Source organism: Pseudonaja textilis, chromosome 3 (assembly GCF_049901715.1).
Source record: "Pseudonaja textilis isolate UNSWEBS1 chromosome 3, rPseTex1.2, whole genome shotgun sequence".
In the NCBI taxonomy this organism is placed as follows: domain Eukaryota; kingdom Metazoa; phylum Chordata; class Lepidosauria; order Squamata; family Elapidae; genus Pseudonaja; species Pseudonaja textilis.
Window position 1 is genome coordinate 155,496,514 of NC_141992.1, and position 26,274 is coordinate 155,522,787.

Sequence of the window (26,274 nt, forward strand, 5' to 3'; positions counted from 1 at the left end):
AATTTTAACATGAATATTTAAATGCCGCACATAAAAGTTTACAAATCTATTTGTTTTAAACTAACTTTACTTTAAGTGAAGAGAGAAAGGGGCGCAAGTCAGTGCTTATTATTCAAGAATGCTGATCCTTAACAAGAATCCAATAATATAACAGGTATAAGTATACATGCAGAGAGTTTAGGATATGAAGCCTTGCTTTGAATAATCAGTTGTACAAGGACAGATCTATCTATTAAGATTTTTTTTCTCCAAATTATATAACAGAAGTCATTGGGTGAGAAAAGCAGAGTTATTTCTACTTATGCATTTACAGATTTAAATCTGCTGGGACAGGAGTCAAGCAACTTAGTTCCTTCTGCTGTTACTTCCGAATATATGTTCTAGCAAAATGCTATGCTAGTTTTTAGGTCAATTCTTAAGGGGAGAAACCCATGAGACTGGGTTCAATCACAGCCCCTGTGTAATGAATTGTGGCAGCTTCTTGATGAATATATTTTCCATTCCTACTTTTTTCTCTGAAAAGGTACTTCTACTATAAAGTCATTGATACTGAAAGAGTTATAGACTCATATAAAAGGGTTTTGAATGTCAGTGAAATGGTTCATATGGATTTTTAAAAACAACTGTTTCAAACTTAAACAGGACATACTGAAATCAAAACCTTTTTCACACATCTAGTTGGTATCAACCTATACTTTAGACTTTAACCACAAGCAGAAAGTGCCAAATCAATTCATTTCAAATATGTTTGGGGCAAATATTATCACTTCAACTCTACATTGGTATCTTCCAGCCTATTTTAGACTAGTTCTGATATGAAAATGACTAAATATTGCCAATTGCCCAGATGAGAATTGTTTTGTGAAAGATGAACTTCAAAATAGGAATACCACATCTAATTTTGAGGTCCAAAATGCTTGTATACAAAATCGAACATATTCTTTTTCTTAGTTCTTGGCTACTTCTTATTAAGACAGACATTATAAAAATATCTATAGCTCCAAGTTTTTATAATTTCAAATGTGATTTACTTAGATGAGAAAAATGATTTCCTTTGAAATTACTTTTCAATCAGAATTGATTTGCATATTTGTTCTGATGACCCATTTATCTAAGCTAAATTATCTTTCATATACTCTTTCCTATCATATTGCCACTTCTAATCATTTAAACTTTTCTAAATACATACCTAAAGTGTTTTAAGTAGATTCATAATTTTACTTATAGCCAGTGGATCAAAATAACAGATCTACCAAAGAAATTTAACCTTCAATGGGCAAGTGTCAACCTAGATATAAAATATTCACCTACTGATTACCAGAAAAGATAAACTCTTGCTGAATAATGATCTGCTGAAGGGAATAACAGTACTGAAACCACACTTTCTAAAAGAGTTATTTGTGAAAGCATGCGTTGCATGAGTGAACCAAACTAACAAATCCAAAAAATTAACTCACAAACACAGAGATAATCTTTCTACTTCTACTGGCAGATTTGCTACTGAATTGCAAACCCAGTATAAATTCTGAAAAGCTTAAAGCCTCAAACCAGAATTGACTAATTGAGCAAACCAGACTGACACTTGAAAATCATACTTAATATTAACAACTATTTCAGCATGTTTATCTGCCAATATGACATACTGCAGACTTACTAAATGCAACAAAAAAGAGCTCTGAAATAAATTCTACCTACTATTGATATAGTATATAAATGAACTGCTAGTTTTCCAGATTATGTTGGTTATTTACATGAATAGAAATTTAAATAGCATATTTTCCTACAGCTTTTTCTCCCCATTGACTTTCTCCCCCTCTTTTTTCTCCTCACAGGAGATATTATTGCTGTAATTTCATCCAATGAAACCTCAACTTTGGAGGAAAATGAAAATGCTTAAAAGAATTAGAAGCAGTAAACCTAAGAACACCAATTAACTTCCAGTAAGAGATTGGTTTAAGGCCAATCTTAAAGGCAGAAATCCTTCCCTAGTCTTAGAACACTTACTTTTAATAACCTATACAAAAATCAAATTTAAGTAACGGCTATCTGACCGCCATCCAGCAGACAATATGTATGCTTGAAAACTCATCTTAAATATTTTTCTCTGTGAAGCACAGATCCATAGCTGAGCAAGAGCCTAAAATGTCATGCTAACCAGGAAAAAAGCCCAGTTTCCAGTCCATTTGACTGCGTTTTAATGGACCTCCTTCCAAGCCACTTCTGCATGGAAAAGTGCTGGCAAAAGAAAGGAAAACTAAGAGATCATGTGGTTATAATTATGACCAGGAAAGGAATATTTCTGCAGTTCAGCAGTGAAGTAAAACTCTATCGTTGTCTGCTCCCAACAGTGTCCGTTGCAAAACAACTGCCTCATTAAATCTCTGCAGTAAGATTAATATGCCGTAGCTGCACTACATTTATAACTTGGTACTCCATAAAAAACACATTTAATGGAAACAGCCAGAAATCTGATACAAAGTATCAGAGAAACTTCAGACCTTATGTAGAGAACTTCTTACATTTATTTGTCTTCAAAACAATCAAATTTGAATCAGGTGGAAGACTATGAATCTACCCTTGTCTTAGTCACAAAGTCTGCTGCGTGACTTTGAGCCAGTCACTCACTATCAGCCCTGGCGAGAAGACAAACCACTTCCAAATATAAAGGTAGTCCTTGACTTACAACTAAAATTGACCCCAAAATTTCTGCTTCTAAGCAAGACAGTTGAGTTTTGCTCCATTTTACAATGTTTCCTGCCACCTTGTTAAGTGAATCACTGCAGTTGTTAAGTTAATAACATGGCTGTTAATGAATCTTGCTTTCCCACTGCGTTTGCTTGTCAGAATGTCACAGTCAGAAGTGGTATGCAGAAGGTTTTGGCTAGTTCTGGAGAACCAGTAGTGGAAATTTTGAGTAGTTCGGAGAACCGGCAAATACCACCTCTGACTGGAGATTTTACAGTAGCTTTCCTCTGACTGGAGATTTTACAGTAGTCACGCCTACTAAGCCATGCCCACAGAACCAGTATTAAAAAAAATTGAATCCCACCACTGGACACAGTCATAAGTACATGCCAGTTGCCAAGTTTATGAATTTTGCTTACGTGCCCACAAAGATTCTGCAAGGTCATAAATGTGAAAACCATCCATACGTCACTTTTTTCTATGCTGTTGTAACTTCAAATGGTCACTAAATGATCTGTTGTAAGAAAGAATACCCGTACAGCTAAAAAAATAGATCACACAAAAGTTCAGTCAACTGCCAGGATCGACACTGACACAAAAGCATCAATCAATCAGGATATATGAATATATCAATAATTTTAATTGAAATATTTCTATAGCAGAATACAGAAGATAACTCTGCCAACTGATCATACTTTTTCCCAGATATACAAACTGTATTTATACAGTTCTCACATACAAACTCTCTCTTAATTGAAAGTAACATTAAAATGGCTGAGAAGTTGACAGAACATTTGTAGCAGAGGAAAAGGCTAAGGAGAGACACAAAGCTTCTGTAGTGATTCAAGGAGAGAGAGAGAGACAGGGAGATGGGGAGAGAAGGAGGGAGAGGGAGAGGAAGAGAGAGATCTGTCTACGCCAGGGGTCGCCAACCTTTTGATCCTCAGGGACCACCAAACTCATAATTTTAAATCCCACAGACCAGAGACCCTGGGAAAATCCCCCCAAAAGTCTGCAGGAAAATTCCCCACCCCTTTTTCCTACCAATCGATCATTCTTTATTTGGGATCACAGATTACCATCTCCAGCTCCGTTCTCAGGGAGAGAGAAAGAGAGACAGAGAGACTTTTGGCTTCATGCAAGGAAAGCAGCAGAAACAGCAGAAGTCTTTCTTTCTCTCTCCCAAATTCTGCCAGAAATGAGTCTTTGTGAGTCTTTGCCAGTGCAGCCTCTTGGGGCAGGACACCTTGCAGGGTCCCAAAGACTCATTTCTGGTGGAGTTTGGGGGAGAGAAAGAAAGACTTTTGTTGCTTTCCTTGTGTGCAGCCAAAAGCATGAGAAAGAAGCAGCCCGGTGGCCAGGCGAGGTGGGGCAAGCCCCCCCCCCCGCACTTTCCCTCTCCCCTCACTACCTCTTGTTGTTCACAATGCAAGTGACGCAAGCCTTGTGTTCCCACGCAGCCTGGATTAATTGCTTTGGGGGGGTGCTTTAGGGGTGACATTTCTCTGCGGACCACCAAAATTTTCTTACGGACTACCAGTGGTCCCCGGCCCACCGGTTGGCAACCCCTGGTTTATGCAGTGAATATATGCAGAGGAAGAAAGTAACCCAGGACTCCAAAAACAGGATCAGGGCTGTTACATCTGTGAGAAGCTGCAGCTAAGATTAACTCTTTGAGAAATGTAATGAGAACTGCACACCTAGGAACAGCTTAGGAAAGGCACACTGTTTTATTAGAAGAAGTAATATTATTTCAAGGAGGAAGATAATTAACCTTGGAATGGTGTAAAAACTGTGATAGAACCAGTGGACCATAAAACAATTTGTTACATTCCTTTGAAGGCGGAAGGGACGGAGACCTGAACGTTTGTATGCATTATCTGAATGCTGCTTGCATAATTAGCTGACTAAAATCTTGTAGAGAAATTAGTATCTGTATGTGTTGTGATACGAATGTAGCAAAAAAAGGTTGTTCACAAGTTGTTGCATGCTGAACTTCGACTGATTCACCCTTGCAATTCACTACCATCTTCAGAAATAAATTTGTTTGTTCCAGAAATTTAAAACTAACAGCCTTCTTTTTCTTGCACAAATTTCTGGATTAGCTTAATTCCTCTCCTTTTTCCATGGTTTTCTTTTTTACCATGACTACATAATGATATATTTGTTTCTTCCATGATTCTTAACTATTATTTATTTTACAAATATGTGTGTGTTGTGAAAAGAGGTGGAGTGGGGGGGAAGAGAGAAAGAGAGACAAATGATAGATGACAGACAGACAGACATATAGAATAGGGATAGAAATGATAGAAATAGAGATATATAAAACAAATAATAAACTGATAATCTTTTTACTTTTTCTAAAGTTTTCACTCATCCCATCGAGGTATTTCTAATAGTACTTAAATATTATTCCCTGAAGTAAATAAGGCCAATACTTTCTAATATCAATAAGATAGCATGAATTATTGAATGTGTATGTATACTGTGCAGCATAGTTTTTTTTGACAGTTGAACCAATCTTAGATCACATGTTAAACAGTCAGTTATATTTTAATGCAAATACTTAAAACTAAATAGCAACAAGGAATGATATCACTTACAACAGATATTTAAAAACTGACAAGACAAACATATTGGAAAAATAGGTTCCTACCCTCACAATAATTGCACAGATAAAATTCCTGTTTTGTTTCAAATAAAAATTCATTTCTCCAATCGGTTATATAAAATAGATTTAAAAATTATGTAGTTAAACAACCACTCTGCTCTACTGGACTGCTACAATAGGAAAATATAACATATACAATATTCTAGAAATTTGGATCTGAATGTGGTTTTATTGAGAGCAGAAAATCATTAATTAGTTACATAACTAATTGCTTAATTCCAAATGACTTTATCAAAGAATCATCCATCCTGATCTACCAGCCTTCTTCACCTAGAATAAGGTTCTCAAACTCTCAGCCCATGGTCTGGACGTGTCATGCGTTGGCCATGCCCATGCCTGGTTTAGCGAAGGGGGGGAAAGTTGTAATATGTCACGTGACATTTCCGTTATGACCCGAGTTTGATACCCTGACCTAGAAGCTGTCCAAATATGTTGGATTTTAAATGGACTTTAATCCCAGCAGGCATAAGAATTGTCTTCTGTTGTTTGGGATTATTATACTGGCAATGATGAAAGCACCTAATTGGGGAAATCACATTTGTGCAATTGCAATATGTATTCTTAGCTTCTTAAATATAAGAAAAACATAATTAAAACAGTAGTAGTTCTTTTTAAGATTACTGAGTTCCTTATATGTTAATCTATAAACCAATAACAATAAAACATAGATTTTTTTGTACAAAGAATATTTAATTATTATTTCCAGAACAACTAATCAAACAAACTAAAGAACCTAATTGTCCCTGAACTATAGCACAATTATTTTTCAAAGCAGAACCAAAAACTAAAGAAAGCTGTTATAAGAAGCAACATGCTATTAACCCCCCATTATAATGAACAGGTCAAATTTCCAACCTAAAATCTTGCTGGCTGAACTAAGTCTTTTATCTGCACAACTCCCAGTGACTTAAATGTAGGGCTCAATGACTGCTAACAAAATCAGTGGATTAGGATTTAAACTGCATGCTTATTTGTGAAAGTAACCAGACTGTAGAAACGCCTGGCCACAATCCAGAAATGTGCATGTGCCAGAGCAATGTAAATAAGTTTTATTCTTCTTTTGCCGCTTCCTTGTAATAAACTCACACTCCATGTTTAAACTTCCACTATTTTAGTCTTCTAGAAAATAGATCAACAAATAGCTAATTTGTACACAGATCTGTTTCAGAAGCGTAACATAAGTACTCTATGTAATGTTCTTTTTGAATAACTGAAAGAGAACTCATGTTTACAAAAAAGGCACTTTCAGAGGTCCTTTAAATGTTCCATTGTTTTCTGCATGAAGAGAACAAATCAAACATATGTCATGTTTTTGAAAGACAAAGAAACATGATGGTTGGCATGGAAATTACCTGTCGGCACTGCTGACTGTTCCACTCCTTCCTGGTCCTCTGATTCATTTTCTTCTACTGTCAGGGGAAGATAAAAATAAACAAGAAAGTAAGTAAGGTTAATGTCTTAAAATATCCAAAACATATGTTTCACCTCTTTCTGTTTTTAGCTATCATTCCTTTTCATGAAGAAATTTACTTGCCTGGTGCAAGATTATCTAAAAGGAATTTGAACCAAATATAGAATAATCTTTGAAACTATTAAAAAATGTTGCATATTACAAGAAAAATCGGTCCTGGCTAAAGCAACTGCCACAAAACTTATTCTTACTTGAAAAATCCAGCTAGCACAAGTACCAAGAAGTAATACCTTAACCCATAAATTTGGAAATGTATTACAATTTTAAACTTAATCCAAATATTATTAAATCAAAAGATGTAGAACTTTGAATGTAGAACTTGTCTACTCAATGTACCACATCAAGTGCAGATTTCTCATTCCAGTAACCCTTTCAATTTGCCTGAATTAAAGTCGGCTTCATTGTACTGAAGTTATCGAGGTAATTGACAGTTGGTTGTAAAACCAGAATCCTGCACCATAGCAATTTGTAAAGAAAGAACATTACTTTTTAACACCATTCAGATAAGCACAAAACCTACTAATCTGCATAGACAGTAGAATATTGGATCTCTTTTCCAATATTAAAGCAAAGGATTTATGCAATAGTCACAAAGTCAGGATGGGCATTTTATTCATACATTCATACACACACATACACAAATTATCTACACCGGTGTTTTCACACAGTTGCATTGAGATAATGTGTGATAATAATTATAACTTGCAGAGTTATTTTATAATATATTTAATTCTTGATACATTTTTTACTGAATTGTAGCGTAATATTCTATAAAAAGTAAGCATGTAAGGGGAAATAATCTATCAATATGAAAGTTATATCAAGTATTGTGAAAAATAATTCACAATAATTAGATAAGACAGATTCTCCTATGGATTGCCTACCATCTATGATTAGAATATTAGAAAGTACATACAGTCAATCCCTACTTAGGCCATTGTATATATGTGTTTGACCCTTCTATTTGCTTTCATTTTATGGGCCTTATCAAATATGTTTGCCAGATGGTAGTAAAGACAGGTAAAGGGTCTGAAACATATTCTCAATCTCTTCCCTAATATCTAGTAAACAGAATGAAAGTGCAGCAGTATTTTGAGAATGCTAAGAGTAGTCTTTTGCAGAACTATTAATTCAATAAGTAAGCTGTTACAAAATGACACATGTATCATGATATTGTAATACAAGCTCTATCTCTTACACATATGCCTGCAATATTTTATTCTGTATTTGTCTTCCCTCAAAGATGCCTAAAGTATTAAAAGCAGTTCTGAAGAACCGGTAGCGGAAATTTTGAGTAGTTGGGAGAATTGGCAAATACCACCTCTGACTGGCCCCCCTCCCATCTATTCTCTGCCTCCTGAGTCCTGGCTGATCAGCTGGCTCTTCTTTTGTTGCCCTGCACAAGAGAACAGAGCTGGAAAGCAGGTTAGTGGGGTGGGGAGGGAATGGGGATTTTGCAGTAACCTTCCCTGCCACACCCACCAAGCCAAGCCCACAGAATCGGTAGTTAAAAAATTGAATCCCACCACTGATTAAAAGGCTTCCTGCCCCCCACAAAAAAGCAGCATGTTTTAATAACCATATTTTAGATGAGAGACATAAAGGGGATGAATGCTAGTAGATGGGATAAGACATTCTGGTCATATTTGCAGAAGCGGAAAATAATGTATTTTATTTCCTTGCAATCAGCCATATATTCCAATATTCCAGTAAATGTCAAAGTCTGCTTTTACTTTTCACTCACTTATAGTTCTTGGACTCAATCAATGTTTTCTTCTATTCTTTTTCAGTTGGCAGTTACAAAACAGGATAACAACTAATAGTATTGGAATGAGTCAGGGGAAATATTTTGCATCACTTAATGAATTATAAGAAGCTCTTAAATTTATTTAATAAATACTGCAAAACTTTTCAGAACATAATTGCAAACTATGGATGTTCTGAACAAGAGGCAAAGTAAGTCTTAGGCTGTCAGGCTTTTATCTCTTCTGTTAAAACTTCCTCATGAAATCTATAACAAAATATTTTTGCCATTTCATTCAAATATAGAAAATTGGCATGTATATTAAATGAAGCTTAATAGACAAGAGATATGAATTTGGGGTATCAATTTGGAATTAGGCCTAATGTTTTTTCTACTAAGTAACTGAAACAGAAATCAAAGCTTAGTATATTATCATAATGACTTTAATTCTTACCTACCTGAGAGAGAGAGATGTAGAAGAAAAAGAAAAGCAAGTGTCTTTACAGCTTTCTGTTCTGACTATTCAGTTAAATAAATGAACTATTCACTTAAATAAAAAAAACAATGTTTATAATGACTATGAATTATAAATGCTAAATAGCTACAGAGAAAATAGTACCCATAAAACAAAAGAACTCATAAATATATTTCAAATATTTAAGACATGCTTAAATTGAAACATCTATTTCTAAAAACCACTGAATTGTGTGTACTTTCAATTTGAATAGCTTAGAACAAATATAAAGCTCGACATAGCTCAGATTTAGCCAAAAATGTCAATTCAGGTGTCCTTCTGAATGGCCATTCTGCAGAAGACAAGAACATATCCCCCCACGATATTGGGAGTAAAAGCCCTTTTAAAAACACAAACTGCAGGATGAGCTCAGCAGTCAACCTGACAATGCCACAAATTCTTAATAATAGTGACTGTGGTGCTAGCATCCTACCTGGGGCGACGGATGTGAATTCTGTAGCACATGATAAGATCAATCAAAGCCTTATGCTTACTTTTTAAATTTGGTCGATGGAAGCTTATGAAGCAAAATCTCAAAACTACAGCATTAGATAAAATCAGAATATGACTGGCTATCATGAGTAGCTGCTCTGTCAACTTCAGTACTTGCTATGCTTTGTTTGTTGTGAATGTTAATGTGTTTTTTAATTAGCTAAAATAGTCCTAACTGTTCCAAATTAATAAATATTAAACAGAACACAGAGAAACATAATACAGTATAAAACATTAACAAATCAGAATGTGCAATCCTACGGGCTAAAAATAATTCAAATTACTTCCAGCAAACCAATTGTATTTTTCATATAATTTAGTGTTGCTATCTTTGGAACTTAGAATTGCAAAGAGGACCTTAAAGAAAGCACACACAGTTCTCTCATTGTGGAATAAAGAGGGAAAAAATGGCTCAAGGACTTCTTACATTCTACAATACTTCAGAGCATATCTATAATTTCTTCACAAACTGAAATGTCCCCTGAACTGTAGTCACTTCTTAACCAAGGCACACCAAATAACTTTAGAGAGATAGAAATGTCCTATAAACAGTTTAATGAAATGCAAATATTGTAGTATTTACCAACCACTGCTGAACAAACAGCATGCCTACTAGCAATTCCATCTACAATAGTTACCTAATCACTGATACTTGTTAATTAAAAACACCAAACAGTTCAGAGATAATCAGTCTTACTGTTATGATGGATGAAGTTATATGTCTGCCCGAAGCCAAAAATGGCTTTCAAATTGGGAAGAGAAGGGAGGAATTGTAATTTCTTGTTCTCTATAGCAATGATGGAAACTGTGTTAGTTTTCTGAAGTTTTATGCAGATGTCTCAAAAATCTATTTATGGAACACCCTTGTGAGTATGAATATCCTGGATCATTTCACAAAATTCTATTATCACTTTGATGGTTACTTCATGACACAATATCTGCTTCAGTGACTGTATTAAAATGAATATCCACCTGATTTGCGTTTATTAAACGTATCACTCATTAGTGGGTTTTTCATAAGCAATGCAATAATAATTTAAGAGCAACTGCAAAATGCTGTTCCAATATTTTGCAAAATTGCCATGTCCCCTGTTTTTGATGCCTTGCTCTATGAAACTGAAGAAATGCAATTAAATAAAATGATAAAGCTAAGCAAATGATAAGCTATGATGAGAAAGTACACTCTTAAAACACATTCAAGTGCTGCATCATAGCTCATCTAACCTTTTCCTTTATCAGTGCTTCTTTAATCTCACTGCAACACAAAATCCCTTGCAAAATAATGATTAGGAAGCATTAGCATTTTCTGTTTGGATGGCAATGCTGCTAACTCCATTACTGAACATTTGTTCAGGGCCAAGACATAAATGGTATACTATAGAATAGAGAATACACATTATTTCTGTTGTGACAAAGTAAAGTAGCTGGTAAAAATGGAAAAATCAATAGATTTGGAATTTGCATAAAAAAAGCATACTTCTGGGGCAAAGCATTCAGAGCATTGAAAAAAACTATGGAGAAAGCCAACTCTGGTCCAGTTTCCCCACTACCATCACTCTAAGCAGCATTCTTGATGACTTCATAGGATGACAAAAATCATTTCTGAAGATGGACTTCCAAATATACAGCACCATGTAAAGCTTATAGATAGCAACGGTATCAAGTTTGTAAACTTATACGTAACTAGTGCAGCAACCAAAAAGGCGCAGCTCAAAAAACCCCTAACTTTTCCCAAGCCTTGCTGATGACTTCACTGAAGACCCGATCTCCCTAATTACAATATAAATGTCCATAGAGGGAATATGGTTTGGATCTCAGGTTTTCACATATGTGAGAACTGTTCAGTCATGGAAAGTCAGAAGGCATTTGTGTTTAATAAATTATTATTGTTGTTGTTGTTGCTGCTGTTGTTGTTGGATGTTTTGCTGTGGAGCCCAATTTCAACGGTGTGACTTGGAAAGGAAAAGGATCGTTCATGATGAATTCTGCACAAAAATGCAATGTAACAGGATTTATTTTTGCATTAGATACAGAAAAAAGCACCTTTGGGATTGTATTAGAGATGTTATTCCTTATGCACACAAGTGGGAAACTTATGGGAGACTGAAACTAAATGCCCCACTCCATTTATTCATGATAAGATTGGGAAACACTGAGAGCTTGAAAGGTTAAAAAGACAACTTAGAATTGAGAATTCTGGGACTTTTTTCGCAGAGTCCATATATCTTTTTTTTGCTTACCACTTTCCTGAAATCTTAGGTAGGTAGCTTTTCATATTAAACTGTATAAAAGGTGTGGCTGTTATCCATTAGCTTTATATTCCACCTTTCTTCGATGAGCTTGCATGGAGTGGTTCTTCCTCTATAACAACTCTCTGAGATATGTTGGGCCTTGACAGATGGTGACTGTTCTGAAAAGACCTAGTGAATGCTGGGCCTCAATAATTGGCAGTTCCCGGAGTATTGCTACAATTCAGCAGCAAAGCTATTTTCTTTTGTTAGCAGATTTTTCATTTTATTGTAAAAACAGGGGGCAAAACACACATATTTCACATGAAAAACGGCTGGGTGACTTTGGGCTAGTCACCTTTTCTTAGTGCAACCCACCTTGCAAGGGTGGTGGTTGTGGGGAAAATAGCAGGAGGAAGGAATATTAGTTTTGTTTGCCACCCTGAGTTAAATAATAAAGATGGGAAATAAACAAAATATTGAGCCTGTAAAACACTTAATATATCTACTTTGTCCCATACGTTCCCCCAAAAGGAAAATAACATAACCACATCCGTGATACAATTACATAATTAGCCATTCCCTCATCTTTGGCTTTCAGAATTTTATTTTTTAAAAAGGAAACTGTATCACTTGGACATGGTAAGCAAAATAAGCTGATTGGCTTATTGCTGAAGATCCTGTCAGCTTAAGAATGTCAACTGGTGAGGACTAGAAGACAGATCTTTTCTGCAATAGCCCCTGATCTGTAAAATAACTTCCCCTTGGAGACTACAGTGACTTCAACCTTCTTGGCCTTTTGTAAGGCTTTAAAAATTTGGCTGTATTCCCAAGCCTGGGATGCTGAATGTATTAAGGGCCCATGTATTAAGGGCCCTGTTTTCTGGTTTTACTGTTACCTGGCCAAGTATCTCAGCTGCTGTATATACTTCCTTTGGATGTTTTTTCTATTGTTTTCATAATGTTTTATTGTTTTAAAGTATTTTCTTAATGTTTCTTATAATGATTCTTTATTGTTTTAAAGTATTTTTGTTTTGATGGTTTTATACTTTTGAAATTGTAAGCCACCCAGAGTCACTGATTGAGATGAGCAGCTATAGAAATTGAATGAATGAATGAATGAATGAATGAATGAATGAACGACAATATCCACCCATTATTCTAAAGCAGGGGTCGCCAACCTTTTGGACCTCAGGGACCACCAAACTCAATTTTAAATCCCAGGGACCACAAACCGGTTCTGTGGGCATGGCCTCATGTGACTGGCTGGGCATGGCTTGTATGTAAATATTATAAATATTTATATAAATATTGAATTTTTTATTTAAAAAATAGCAACTTTTACCCAAAATCAGGCCAGGCAGGCAGATTGAGTTGCTCATAGAATCAATCACAGATTCATTCTATCTGTCATTGGCTAGTTTAGTATGTCACATAAAATTAGCTTGCAAATTCATAAAATTTGCGAGCAAGCAAACTCACAAAATTAACTCACAATACACCATGTATGTAAATATTGATTTTTTTATTAAAAATAGAGCAACTTTTACCCCAAATCAGGCAAAGCAGGCAGGCAGATTGACAGAATCATTCAGAGATGTATCTGCCATTAGCTAGCTTAGTCTGTCACATAAAATGTGCCTGCCATGAGTCTGCACTGAATAACAGAACCTTCAGTCCTAAAGGAGGTTGGGTTGTGCTTAAAAGCAGAGCCAAAGATCTAAAGACTAGCTAGAAAGCAAGAAATCCAACCATTTCCTGCTTCCTAGCTAATCTAAATCTCTCGGCACAGCAGAACAGATGATGGTCGGAAAAAGGAAAAATAGCAATTTAGCAGGCAAGTTTGCCAGGTAAGGAGTGACTGGGTGGGGAGGGTTCCCGCGGGCCATGTGGGCAGCACAGGCTTGTGTTTCTGCGCAGCCTGGATTAATTGCTTTGGGGGATGCTCTGGAGGTGAGATTTCTCTGCAGCCCATCAAAATTTTCTCGCGACCCACCAATTGGCAACCGCTGTTCTAAAGCAAGAAATGACTGATACCTGAAACAGCTACCTGAAACAGTGAAAGATGAGGTTCTCTCAATTTAACCAGAGATATGTAGATCAAAATAAAAAGGTATTTGAACACTACCAAGAAAACCTATAAAACTAAATTCATTCTACAGTCACAGATTCCATTTTTGATTACGATGCCTCTTTATATAAGGGCCAAGCTTAAGAGACGTACACTTGAGACTTAAGAAAGGGAAGAGTGCTGAAGAGAAGCAGTGAATATAAATCTGCAAGAACACAATAAGAAGGCACATTTACTCTTAAAGAAAATCGTTTACAGATGACAAAAGATGTGATTTATTGCATTTATGCTATTACAAGCTATAATAAAAATAAAGGCTTTGGATAATTGAAAAAAAAAGTCTTATTTTCTTTTACACAAGCGCAGGTTAATAAATTTTTTAAAGACACCTACTGTCCTGAATGACTGTGGCACTTTTCAGCTAAAAAAAGTAAGAGAAGCCACATATCCCAAAATAAACTATAAAAATAGATTGCTATTGATTCTGTATCCTTTTTAAAATGGTTTCCTTAAGGAACATGAAGTAAAGTAAGCTTAATTCAGGAACAAAAGTTACAGAAGATACTATATGAGAAAAGGAGTTAGACTTAACGTAACATTTCTTTGTGGCTGAATTTTGCATTTCCTATAGTTCAATAAACACTTGTTTTATAAACTCTTTGGTTCATGAGAGTTAAAAGTTCATCTTACTCATTTTACATGACTGTTCCCACTAGAATAAAACTTTGCAAAGGAAAAAAAAGCATTCGATCTGCATGTTTGAGCAGTATCAGCAGACAAGTAATAGAGACACTAGTTGTATCAACATAATCGATACACAATTTACAGAACTACCCAGTCAGAACAGAATTTGTATCTCTATGCCATTATTTTACTATCTATATATCACTATAAATTCTGGATGGTTTTTATGCATTTTTGCTGTCCTGCCTAGGGGTGTAAAAGATGCAAGCACTGAGTGCACACTCAACACTTCAAAGACAAATGGATATATTTCAGAAATAGGCTCTGAAACATACAATCTCCCAGATACCAGGAAATTAAATAAGAGGAAAAACATTTTTCTATTTAAATATTATTAATAATGTTCTCAATAGATTCTTTACTGTACGTTAATCAACAGTGAAAGCCACCAGAGAGTGGACCTCCTTGGAGGATTTTCTTCTTTTCTTGGCTTTGCACAATGTACTCAAAAAATATTTGGAGGATTCTACAACCTGGGCACTCTCTATAGTTCAGAAATTTAAGTGGTGCCTTCCTCCCCCTCTCCCAAGAAGTTGTTCTAAGGATGTAGAATGTTCATGTGTTAATTGAGCGCTGTCATTAAACAAGCTTCTCTTCCATAGCCACTTATTACTGGAAATGAAAGACTTCTGAAGGCCAGAAGACCTTTAGGTTATTTAACATTAGTCAATGTAAAAGTTTCAATCTTGAATTTAATCAAAAAAGCTACATGACAGCACAGATCATACTTTTATAATATTAGAGACAGCATAATTTTCATAAAAGGGATTGTTGTTTGGATACATGATATGGAGTCCCTCAAGTTTTCATTTTAAAGTCATGAACTAACATTTATATCAGTTGTTCCTAACTTGGTAACCCAAGATTTGTTGAAACTATTTTTTTTTATTTCAAACTTGATCCCAACACACTTGCAGAGCCCCAGGATGAGTAAGGCAACTCTATATAAAGCTATTAAGAGAATACATCTAGGAATCTGGAAGGAGGTATCATCAATATTTTAATGTCATCATCAAACATAGGTGACGATAGAGAGATGCTAAATTGTCTGAATTTAGTAATGGGTTGGATGGGGACAAATAAAGAGAAGCTGAATCCTACTGAGATTGAGGCACTCAGTAGACATTTGGTGAAACATATTCTGGAGAGATGTGAACGTAGTAAGGAGGTAGATTTCCAGGAGAAGTGGGGTACATTTCAGAAGAGGCAACTCAGTCCAAATATGTATGAGAGAAAGAGGGTGAATCCCTCTTTAATAGCTCACAGAGTATACTGTAGATGCAAACAGTACAGTACTCAAGCTGGCGGGATATTGTCTACAGGTGTGAGACAATAAAGAACTCAGTTTGGAAGAATCACCACCTGTCATTCTTGGTTTTAGGCCTGACAATAGTCCTGAAATTGCTGTGAAATATTAGGTATATGCCTTATGATGTTCTTCAAATCAAAACTGTCACTGTCAATTTGAGCTGACGTCAGTACTATGTAAATCTTTCCTGATATAACAGACTGACTAGGATAATCTATATTCATGTAAATTACTGAAGAATGTTAGCGATGGGATTGGTCTCAAAAACATTTTGGTATCCCCTTAAAATCCTGGTTTGTCTACATAATACAATCACTGTATCACTTCTGAAAGAAAAAGACTGGCTGTTTATCCATTTCCAAACTTAAGATGTTGAAGCTTATTTTTAAAACCTTAATCAGAATATGCAATCTTCTGATAACAAGGATCACACTAATTTTTGGATGGCTTGAGGGCTGCAATGTAGATGGGGCCATATCATATATAGGGGGAGCGCTGGTTTTCAGAGTAGACTGTTTTTCCCCCCTTTGGTTTTTCTATAGATTCTACAGTAGAATTAGAATGTATTCTAGTCTTCTGATTCTATTTCCAGCAGGTATCCTACCCTGGTCACTATCCTGAACAAATGGTGTCCAATCTTTACCTGAACCTCCAGGGATGCAAGACATCAGGAAGCAGGCAATTGTCATTGTCATTTTTTTGTTCTTCTGTTAAATTGTGTCTGATTCTTGGAGACTGCTTGGACAAGTCCATGCAATGTTCTTGATAAGTTTTTTCAGACATGGTTTCCCACTGTCTCCTTCCTAAGACAGAGAGAAAGTGACTAGCCTAAGATCATCCAGCTGGCTTTGTGCCCACAGCAGTACTAGAAGTCATAGTCTCTCCATTTCTACCTTGATGCTTTATCTACTACAGCATATTAGCTCTCCATGGTTAGATAATTTCCTCCTTAATCTGAGTTAGGATTTTTCTTTATACTGTTATATTTCTATGAGAAGGAATACCAAAGATTTTGTGTATTTTTCACCATCCATGTTTTGTTGAGATGGAATTCCAAGAATTGCAAAAAGGAAACATGGGAGGTATGGCTTATTCATCCCTACCTGGGATAAAAATCAAAGATCTTAAACAATACGCTCTTCCTTATCAATCTTTTGATAATTAAAAGGATCAATGGAAGCTTTTGATTAGATCCCATCAGTAGCAAAAATATTTCTGGGACTCTTTTTAATATTTTTAATATTCAGAAAAGGTGTAAGATCTTGGGTGAAGTACATTATGTCCTTTAAAAAATATATCAGTAAAGATCAGATTCACAATGTAAGGTTTTCTATACATTGTACCTTGTACTATAATAGAACATAATAACATTTAAAAGTAACGTGATATTGTGATAAATTATTATGCAATATGCCTTCTAACCAAAGGCCTTTTTTATTTCTTCCACTGAATCATGTCTGGTTCTCAGAGACCAGCTGGATAAGTCTCTGTAGTTTTAAAAGCAGCCTAATTAATTATACATTTTGAGCTATAGGTAGTCCTCATTTCATCAGCACAACTCTACCAGCAAGTCAGTCATTAAGCAAAGCAGCCGCTAAATGAAATTGTGATTGTGCCTACTTCAGCTTTCTTTTGCTTTATAGATGTGTAAAAAGTACATAAAGTACATAAAGTCTTAAATGTGAAGCTTGGTTGCAAAGTTATCTTTTTCTTACTGTTGTCATTATCAACAGTCACTAAATGAGGCAATCACTAAACAAGAACTACCTGTATTTCTCTATTGGCACAAAATTACATCTAACAAATATCTGTTCTATATTAACACACAACGAATACATGCTTCAAAATTTCAAAGGACTTAAGTCAAATGCTTAAGATTTTTGCAGCTTTTTCCATTTTTCTTATATGCAGACCAACTGGCAGAATGTCATAATTATGACATAACACTGCTGTCAAACAGGATAATTTAGAAATATTGTTTGCCATGAGAGGTATCATCACGTATAAAAGCCATGGATCTTGAATTCAACTGAGTTTTACTGGAGTTCTTCCACAGCCACAGAGGAAATGCAATCAAAAGTGCCTACCTATTCTTTGGGGACCTATTCAATTACCTACACCCAGAAAAACCAGAATAGAGCTAAAACAGAATACAATCATGTATATAGAGTTGTGGAATAGTTAAATGCTGGATCCCTTAGAACTGCTTTTTATAAAGGATATGCAATATCTAGATGCTGTCAACATAGGGAAACACAGCTTAAATAATACTGTTTTTCTCATTCTGAAATCTTTATAATATCATATATAGATAAAGTACAACCATATTTATTCAACAGTATTTCCAAATGTTCACTTCCTAGTGAAAAAACTGAATATAATCCAATTCTTTTATATCGGGGTTATGTCTATTTGGTAAGATTTTCTAACTACCTCACCTTTATTTGATAAGCATAGGTAACTGCATTAAATTTTGCATATTGAATCTCCAAGAAAGCCAACTCATTCATGAAGTTACTGATACGTTTTAACAAATACAAATGTACTTTTCAAATAGATAGCTAATTTAAAGTTACAATTGCCAAAACATCTTGGGGAGATATTTACGCAAGCGAGATTCAAACAGCTTGACACTGTGGTCAAATCTGGGAGATTCCATTCTATCCTCTACAACGGACATTTCTGCATTTGCAGAGAGGCAGAAGTAGAAGCCCTGGCTCACATCCTATTTGACTATTGCCTGTATAAAAGGGTAAGAGACAGGTACCCTGGTCTACATACCAAACAAATGACCCATTGGGATCCCCATATCAAAACAACTTGCCTTATGCGTGGCCAGAATCTGAAAACATGCTGCTCATATGATGACTCCCTTCTTTCTTAAGCAACAGAATTTGGTTGAGATCAGCATATGTGGGATTGGTTGGGGTAGATTGCAGGGGTGATGCCAAAATATAATTTTATCATATTTTATTTGTCTGCTTATTAAATTATTGTATTTTATTCCAATTTCATTTTAAATTGTATTTTATCCTATTCCATTTTAAATTGTTTTTATCAGATTTTAGTAATAATTTGTGTCTGGAACTCTGCACTTGGATATGGCCCAAGGGCTAATCAATAAAGAAAAGAAAAGTGATATGTTTTAAATTTTGGTTGTTATTTATCCTGCTTTTATTTTATTTTTCTTGTTGTTGCCAGGGTCATTATATGAGTGGCCATAAAAATTAAAACAGAATACCTTTATTACTTAAATATCAAAAAAGAGAGAAAATTGCAGTTAATATTTGCTGTTATACATTTAATTTCATGTCAAACTCAACTATCACATCATCCTTTGAAAAATTGCTCCAGAACTGTGTCTACAAGATGACTCATTACATAAGTTGGTCATTGCTAGCAAATGTTCACAAAATGCATCCTGTGAAAATAAAGTAAAAAAGGAAAATAGGATCCAAAAATATAAAACGACAACTACAGATAAGGACAATCATGAGCTAAAAAACCAAAAATGTGTGCACTACATGGAATTTAATACATTATCATATTATTCTAGAATGGCCCTGAAGTCTGGCCCTGAAGAAGACATTCTACAAGAGAAATTAACACCATATTTTATGAATTTTATACATGTTTGTCCCTAGCTGGGTTTTTCTTTGTTTGTTTGTTTGTGGTATCTTGGGAGTCCTTGGTTTTCTTTTTTCCTCTTAGTGGTCTGTCAAACACAAGAAATGCTCTTTTTTGTTCCATCACAGTTAAAGAATGACAACAAGCTATATGTTTTGGTGTGTTCTCTATTTTCCTTTCCTTTAAAAAAAAACATTGTGTCTATTTTATACAACACAGAGTATAAAGAAACCATTTAAAATAAATAGAACATATAGGAAGAAGAGATGCTCCGTCCCCTGAAGCTTCCAGCTTACTGAAAACCTTTCTTCCGTGATTTATCAATTATTGGAATCAATATTTTTGATGAATTGTTTAGACAGTGTTTATATATCCAGTTTAAGTAACAGCTCTATCATGCTGCTGATATGATGGCTCCCTTCTCTCTTATAGCACCCACTGTGTGGGAAAAAATCTCCACTGCCTAGGCCTGTGCAAATCCTTTGAAAGAAGGGCTTTAGGATGTGCAAGGTACCTCTTTCCAAACTGTTACGGGTCTATGACAATTCACCATGGTCAACTCACCACGGCCAACTCGCCGTAGCCAACTTGCTGCAGGACAATTTGCCAACTCATCTCAGGACAACTTGCTGCTGGAGAAGAGTTACAATAATATGAAAGAAATGGTGGCATAGAATCATTAAAGAAAAGATGCAAAAGGGGAGACATAATGAAATGGGAATGGCAAAAATTAAAATATTTTTATTTATTTTAAATGATTAAAGAGAATTGTTATATTGTCCCCCAGTGAGTTGTCTCATGGTGAGTTGGTCATGGCGAATTTTCCTGCAGTGCGTTGGCTGTGGTAAATTAGCCATAGCAAGTTGGCTGTGGCAAGTTGTTCCATTCCAACCATTTAAAGCAGCCTCATTTTTTCAACTTGTATGCTGCTTCTGAAGCTGCTCATGGCTCTCTACATATGCACATGGGGAGAAAACAGTAAGTTCCTAGTAGAATTTGTTGCTGCTTGATTTATTTTTACAGGTTATACGAATACAAAAGGCATCATATTTGGATTGGAAAAATTGAGGCAAAACAGTAGCAAAGAAATATAATTTACTCTATCTCTCTGCTGATAAACTAGATTTTTTCAGCCAAGATATGGTAGCCCCTCTAGTATACATTTTCAAAATATTTAGTTCTAAAGATTTGCGCAACTACCAAGGAAGGCTTCCCATTATCAACTTGTTTACTGTAAATTACAATCTACTATTTCTCCATGACTTATTTTTCCTAGGTGTTCTAATTATTTTTTGAATGAAAAAAAGTATATAAATATACATCAAATGGGAAAGAAACTCATTACTGTGAGAGTATGCCAATTCTTCCTTGTCATTTCTTCTTGTATCTGTTTTTAATATTGTACACCAGCCAAAGTTGTTCTGAATTTGGCAACCTTACAAATCTAATAAATTACAATTAAATTAAATTAGTGAAAATTAATAGATAAGATCATACACTATATCAGCTTTCCCCCACTTAGTGGAAACTGAAGCCCAATATATTTTACAATTATCAAGCTGGGAAAGGGCAAATAACTTTTATAGCTATCAATGAAAAGTGTTTATCCAAACCTATGTCATGGATACATAATATAACAAGAGGAAATTGTGTTTCAGACAAAACTTCATATCCCAGTGTAAGTATATGTGAGCGCCTAACATTATTTCTTATTCACAAACCTGCCAAGTAAAAATTTTCACAAAGGAAATTAAGAATATAACTAAGTTCTCCTTTATAGTGACTGCTGAAACATGCACATGTCCTCCAGACTAAAAAACAGTGGTTAAGTAAAATTACCCAACAATTTCACAGCTGAACTAAAATTTTAATCCAGTTCTCCCAGAGCAAAGAAAATTAGGTATATTCAAGTCCTATGAAGATTCTATGGACTTAATCAAATAGTAGAATGCTTTAGCTACTGTATTTCAGCAAACACAGCCTGGATTCCACCCAAATATTATTCCTACTAACTGCATAAATGAAGTGGGTTCTCATTAGGCTCAAAGATATTTCAAGCAACTAGCTGCTTTGCTTTTAACCAAACTGCAAATTAATTAACTGATTACAATAATATTAAAGAATCAAAAAAGGTCATATGTTGAGGTAGTTGAATGAACCATTCTCAAAGATTGAAAATAACACCTATTATTAGAAATGTTAATTGCCTTACAAAAGGTAGGAACTCTGTGCACAAAACTATAATGCTCTCATTATGCAAATCTTTGCAAGGGCCAACTCAAATAAAAGTCATTTTAACTATTTCCAGAAGTAGAAATAAATCAAAGGTAGTGGACATCTATACAAAGACTACCAATTAAGCAAGAAAATATATATACCAATTTAATATAATTTATATAAGTTATATCATAACCAATTCCATAGACTGAACCACATGCTTAAAAATAATTTCTTACAAATTATAAATGCTACTTCATTCATATGACTACAGTCAAAATTCAACCTAGCACAACATCCAATCAAAATGGCATCACAGCCTAGTGAGCCTATTTTGGCAATTTCACTGCCGTTCAAGCCACTGCCAGGCAACTAAAAGACCAACTAAATTGTTCATTTACTATATGCAGAAAGCTAGGATTCAAATTGCACACACCTAAATTAAATATGAAATGAGAGTGACAAATACTATTAGGCAGCCATAGATTATTTAGAAGCAATGCTTATTTGGGATGCTAATTAATACGAGCAAAATTAATATGAGACATAGATGCTTTTGTCAGAATTACAAGGCATTCATTCTCATGGAGAAGAAAAGAATTCTCTTCTTTATGAAATATTATTGTAAACATTTTAGTCTCTGGTAGATTTATTGAGCTGACTGGTTTAAATAACTTGGTACAGTGCTGAATATCAAAGTATCTCAAGTTTACAATCAAACAATAAAAAAACAATTAAACAAAATTAATAATTAAAACTAATAGTTAAAATCTGTGCAACAAGATGTATTGTAAGGATGCTTGAAAAAACTCAGGAAAGAAATTCCCAAAAACTGAGATTGCAACACGGAAGACTTGATCCTAACTTCTGCAAAATAGGTGCATCAGCAACCTCAGATGTTCATATATAAAAAAGCTTTTTCTGATGGACTTGATAGCATGAACCTAAACTAACCTAGAGGTAGTGACCATTACTTGGAATTTTGCCCCAAACAAAGAGGCCTTCTGTTCAGTGTTTAAGGCACAGGTATTCTTTCTGCTGTACTCAAGACTAATCTAGCTGTCAAGTTGCATACCACCTAAAGTTTCCAGACTAGTTAAAAACCTAGGTAGACTACGTTACTAAAATCAGGATAACGAGGACATGCAGAAAGGAACATAGTTGGCATATCAACAGAAGCTAATAAAGATGTTTCCGGCCTTTGATTCATTTTGTGAAACAAACAGGGATTTTGATCCAGAAGTACTTCCACACTGCTTATCTCCTCTTTCTGGGACAGTGCAGTCTCATTTAGAGCAGGCAAATCTACCCAGCCTCTGGAATTATGACCACTTGCAATCTGAAGCTCTGTCTTGTCTTGATTCAGTTTCAATTTTTTATTTTCCATGTAGCTCACTGCAAGCAAGCATTCAGGGAAACGATATCATTTCCTGAACCTGTCATAGAGAAATAGACTTGGCAGACTACAGCAAACAGATATCAACCAGTTCCAAACAGATATTTGCCACTATCATAGTTCCAAATTTCCTGATGATCTCCCTTAGTGGCTTCATGTAGATACTGAAGAGCACAGGAAACAGAACAGAGCTCGAAGGGGAAAAATACAATAGCTCCCATTTCGATGAGCAACTGTCTACAAGAGATACCATTTGCAGTCTACCTAAGAGACAGGAATGAAACTACTGCACAGCTGTGCCAACCATTGCCAAATCTCTCAGGCAATCGATAAAGGTACCATCGTTGGTATTGTTGAAAGCTGTCAAGAAGTTAAGCAACAACACTCCTGTCAATCAGCAAATACAATCAATATTAGACCAACCAAGGTAGCCTCAACTCTGTACCCTAAAACCAGTTTGAAATGACTCAACATTATCTGCTTTTGTCCAAATTGAAAAGTCAGCATTCTCAACTATGTTACTGAATCAAGGAAGGATTAAAAATTGGCTTATAGTTGTCCCTCTGAGAGATGCAGGACGGGTCTAATAATTGTCTCCTTTTTTTAAAAAAAAAGAGCAATTCTATTTTCCTTAATAGGAAAAATTTATTATCTTCCTTTTTATTATTATTAACTAAAGTTATACATAGTAACTTAATAACTACAACTTATCAACTAACATGGGCAATAATTCAGGAGAGGTATTGTAACACCACCATGTAATAGGCCTCTAAGAATAGGAGGTGGGATGTGATTCATATCCTTCACAATTAAAGCAACTCAGCAGGCTATGAGCTTGGGAGTATAGAATCTACACCAAAAAAAAACAACCCAGTTTTTTTGTTACCTTTATTTTATGTTGTATTTTATCAAATACCAGGCATTTACCTAGTCATATACCTCACTGCTTTACCTTCAGCAGTTCATCTGTGTACTAATTGTGAAAAAGAGGGCATTAAGAGGAAATTGTTGATTGTCTTCCCTATTCCACAGATATTAAGAAATCATTGGTGCAGCGAATTCCAAAATCTTTCAAGTCATCTTTGAATCCAACCAACCAGATGAAGATCTACTAATGACAATCTGGAAACCACTCAAATGATGCCTTTCTGCTCAGAATGAATTATCAAATGAAGCATTGGTTTTCCTTATGGTATGCATGGGATATATTCATAGTTGTCATATTGCTTTGAGCTCGAAACACTCAGATCTAGGCATTTTATGAGCCACATCCAGCCCTTTGGCTTCCTCTACCTGGCCCATGTGAGGTCAACTGGAAACTGGAAATCAAATGTAAGAAGCCCACTGGAGGGGATGGGGGAAGCTGAGTCAAGTCCAGCTTTGCAAAGTTGCCTTGTGCTCCTTTAGTCAGCCGATGACCCCAGGAGGTTGAAAAGAAAAAGTGCTGCCACAGCCGAAGCATTGACTTGTGGGAGAGTGGGAAGAGTGCAGCTGGGAGCTATTGGTTCAGACCTCCACAACAGTCCCAGTTCCTCATGGGGTCCCTTGGGAAAATTAATTGCCCAGCCCTGTTCCGGCCCATAAATATTCTCACCAGGATTTCCAATACAAAGTCCATGATCAACACTGGCAGCTCAGAGACTGCTTATAATGGTGTGCTAACAATTAATTTGAAAATATTAATGTTAAAAGAATAAACCTATCAGTAAGAAAAATCAGGAATATATAATAATAAGGCCTGAGAAAATAAACACATATCCTCTAAATTGTTAAATGTATCTGGAAAGGCCTTGTTCTCAGCTGCCACCTGTCTCCATTCAGAGGCCTAACAATTCCCAAAGATCTCATATCTGGCTATGTATGTATATATGGAAAAATTTCTCATATATTATTATCTGAGAAAAATATTGGGATAAATTTACAAACCAAGTTATCAAAGGCTCTTAGCTATATTGAATAGTTATTAGCAGTAGGATCAAAAGAGGAACAAAAGTAGAAGAAAGCCATCACTCCCCTGTCCTCTTCCTAGAAGGTTAATCCTTATTGTTTCTTTGACTCTTTATCTTTTTATAATTATTCTTTAGTCTATTGCCTCATTGTTTTTCTTTTTCCTCTCCAACTTTCAACTTATAGACCCATTTCTTTCATACGTACCCATTTTTAAAACACATACCGATTTCTTACCCTTAACTGTTCATGAAATTCAAATGTTCAATATAAACCAATTACTCAAGTTAAATAAATTTTTTTAAAAAATAACTAGCAGTAATTTAAAACTTAGTATTTTAAATAATGAAAATATAATGTTCAAATAATACGCTCTAATACACCTATTGATAATATATGAAATATATTTAATAAAATACAAATATGTATGACAAACAGCTGGATATAATAAAAATGAGTGAAAAGTACAAAAGTAACCAGTCAAATGAACCATAAAACCAAAGTAACAATTAATTGCTATACAAATTATTGCCCAATATAATGATAAGGACCCATCCAACTTCATTGGGTTTTGATCATATGAAAATTTAGGGCAACCTTTCCTTGCCTGTCGCCCTAGAGACTATAACCCCATGGTTTATAACACCTGAAGGGCATTAAATTGATTACCATTGTTGTAGAAGAATCCTGGGGCATTTATTTGATTTGAAGGAATTGTCCTCTCTGTAGTTCATGAGTGCTTAAACAGAAATTAAGAGAAGATGAAATATGTACTATCAGGCAACTATCTCGCCTTTTCATCAAAGAACGTTAAAATTTCATTTAAAAATAAATGCTTTGACATTTTTTATTTGAGGAGGCATCTTGACAACCAAGTTGCATCTAATTTGTTAATTCTCATTTTGCCTAATAAAATGTATTAATTTTTTTCAGTAGCCATAAGCGATGTTTGAGGAGTAATTTTGGGGGGGGAAACCCCATCATGCTAATTATCTCGGCTCCCGTTTGAAGAGAATATTGTTTTTAACAATGAATGAACAAACATTTTAAAACCAAGATGCATATTTGATTATCTTACAAACCTTCAGGACTTTCTAAGTCTACAATATCCATAAAGGGTTGACTTGATTCATATCCCCTCAATGCTGAGAACAGTAC

The 26,274-nt window shown here is 35.1% G+C and overlaps 1 protein-coding gene across 7 annotated transcripts in view; it reads right to left on the bottom strand.

Annotated features, from left to right (window-relative positions):
* Nucleotides 1-26,274, bottom strand: part of ZNF521 (zinc finger protein 521) — a 291,923-nt gene that overhangs the window by 256,461 nt on the left and 9,188 nt on the right. For all 7 annotated transcript variants that reach the window (XR_015743185.1, XR_015743184.1, XM_087931185.1 and 4 more), the window contains one exon: nt 6,709-6,765. Coding sequence is in view for 3 of the 7 variants with exons in the window: in XM_026699274.2 (XP_026555059.1) it covers nt 6,709-6,765 (57 nt within the window). In the remaining 4 variants the exon portion in view is untranslated. The remainder of the gene's footprint in view (nt 1-6,708; nt 6,766-26,274) is intronic.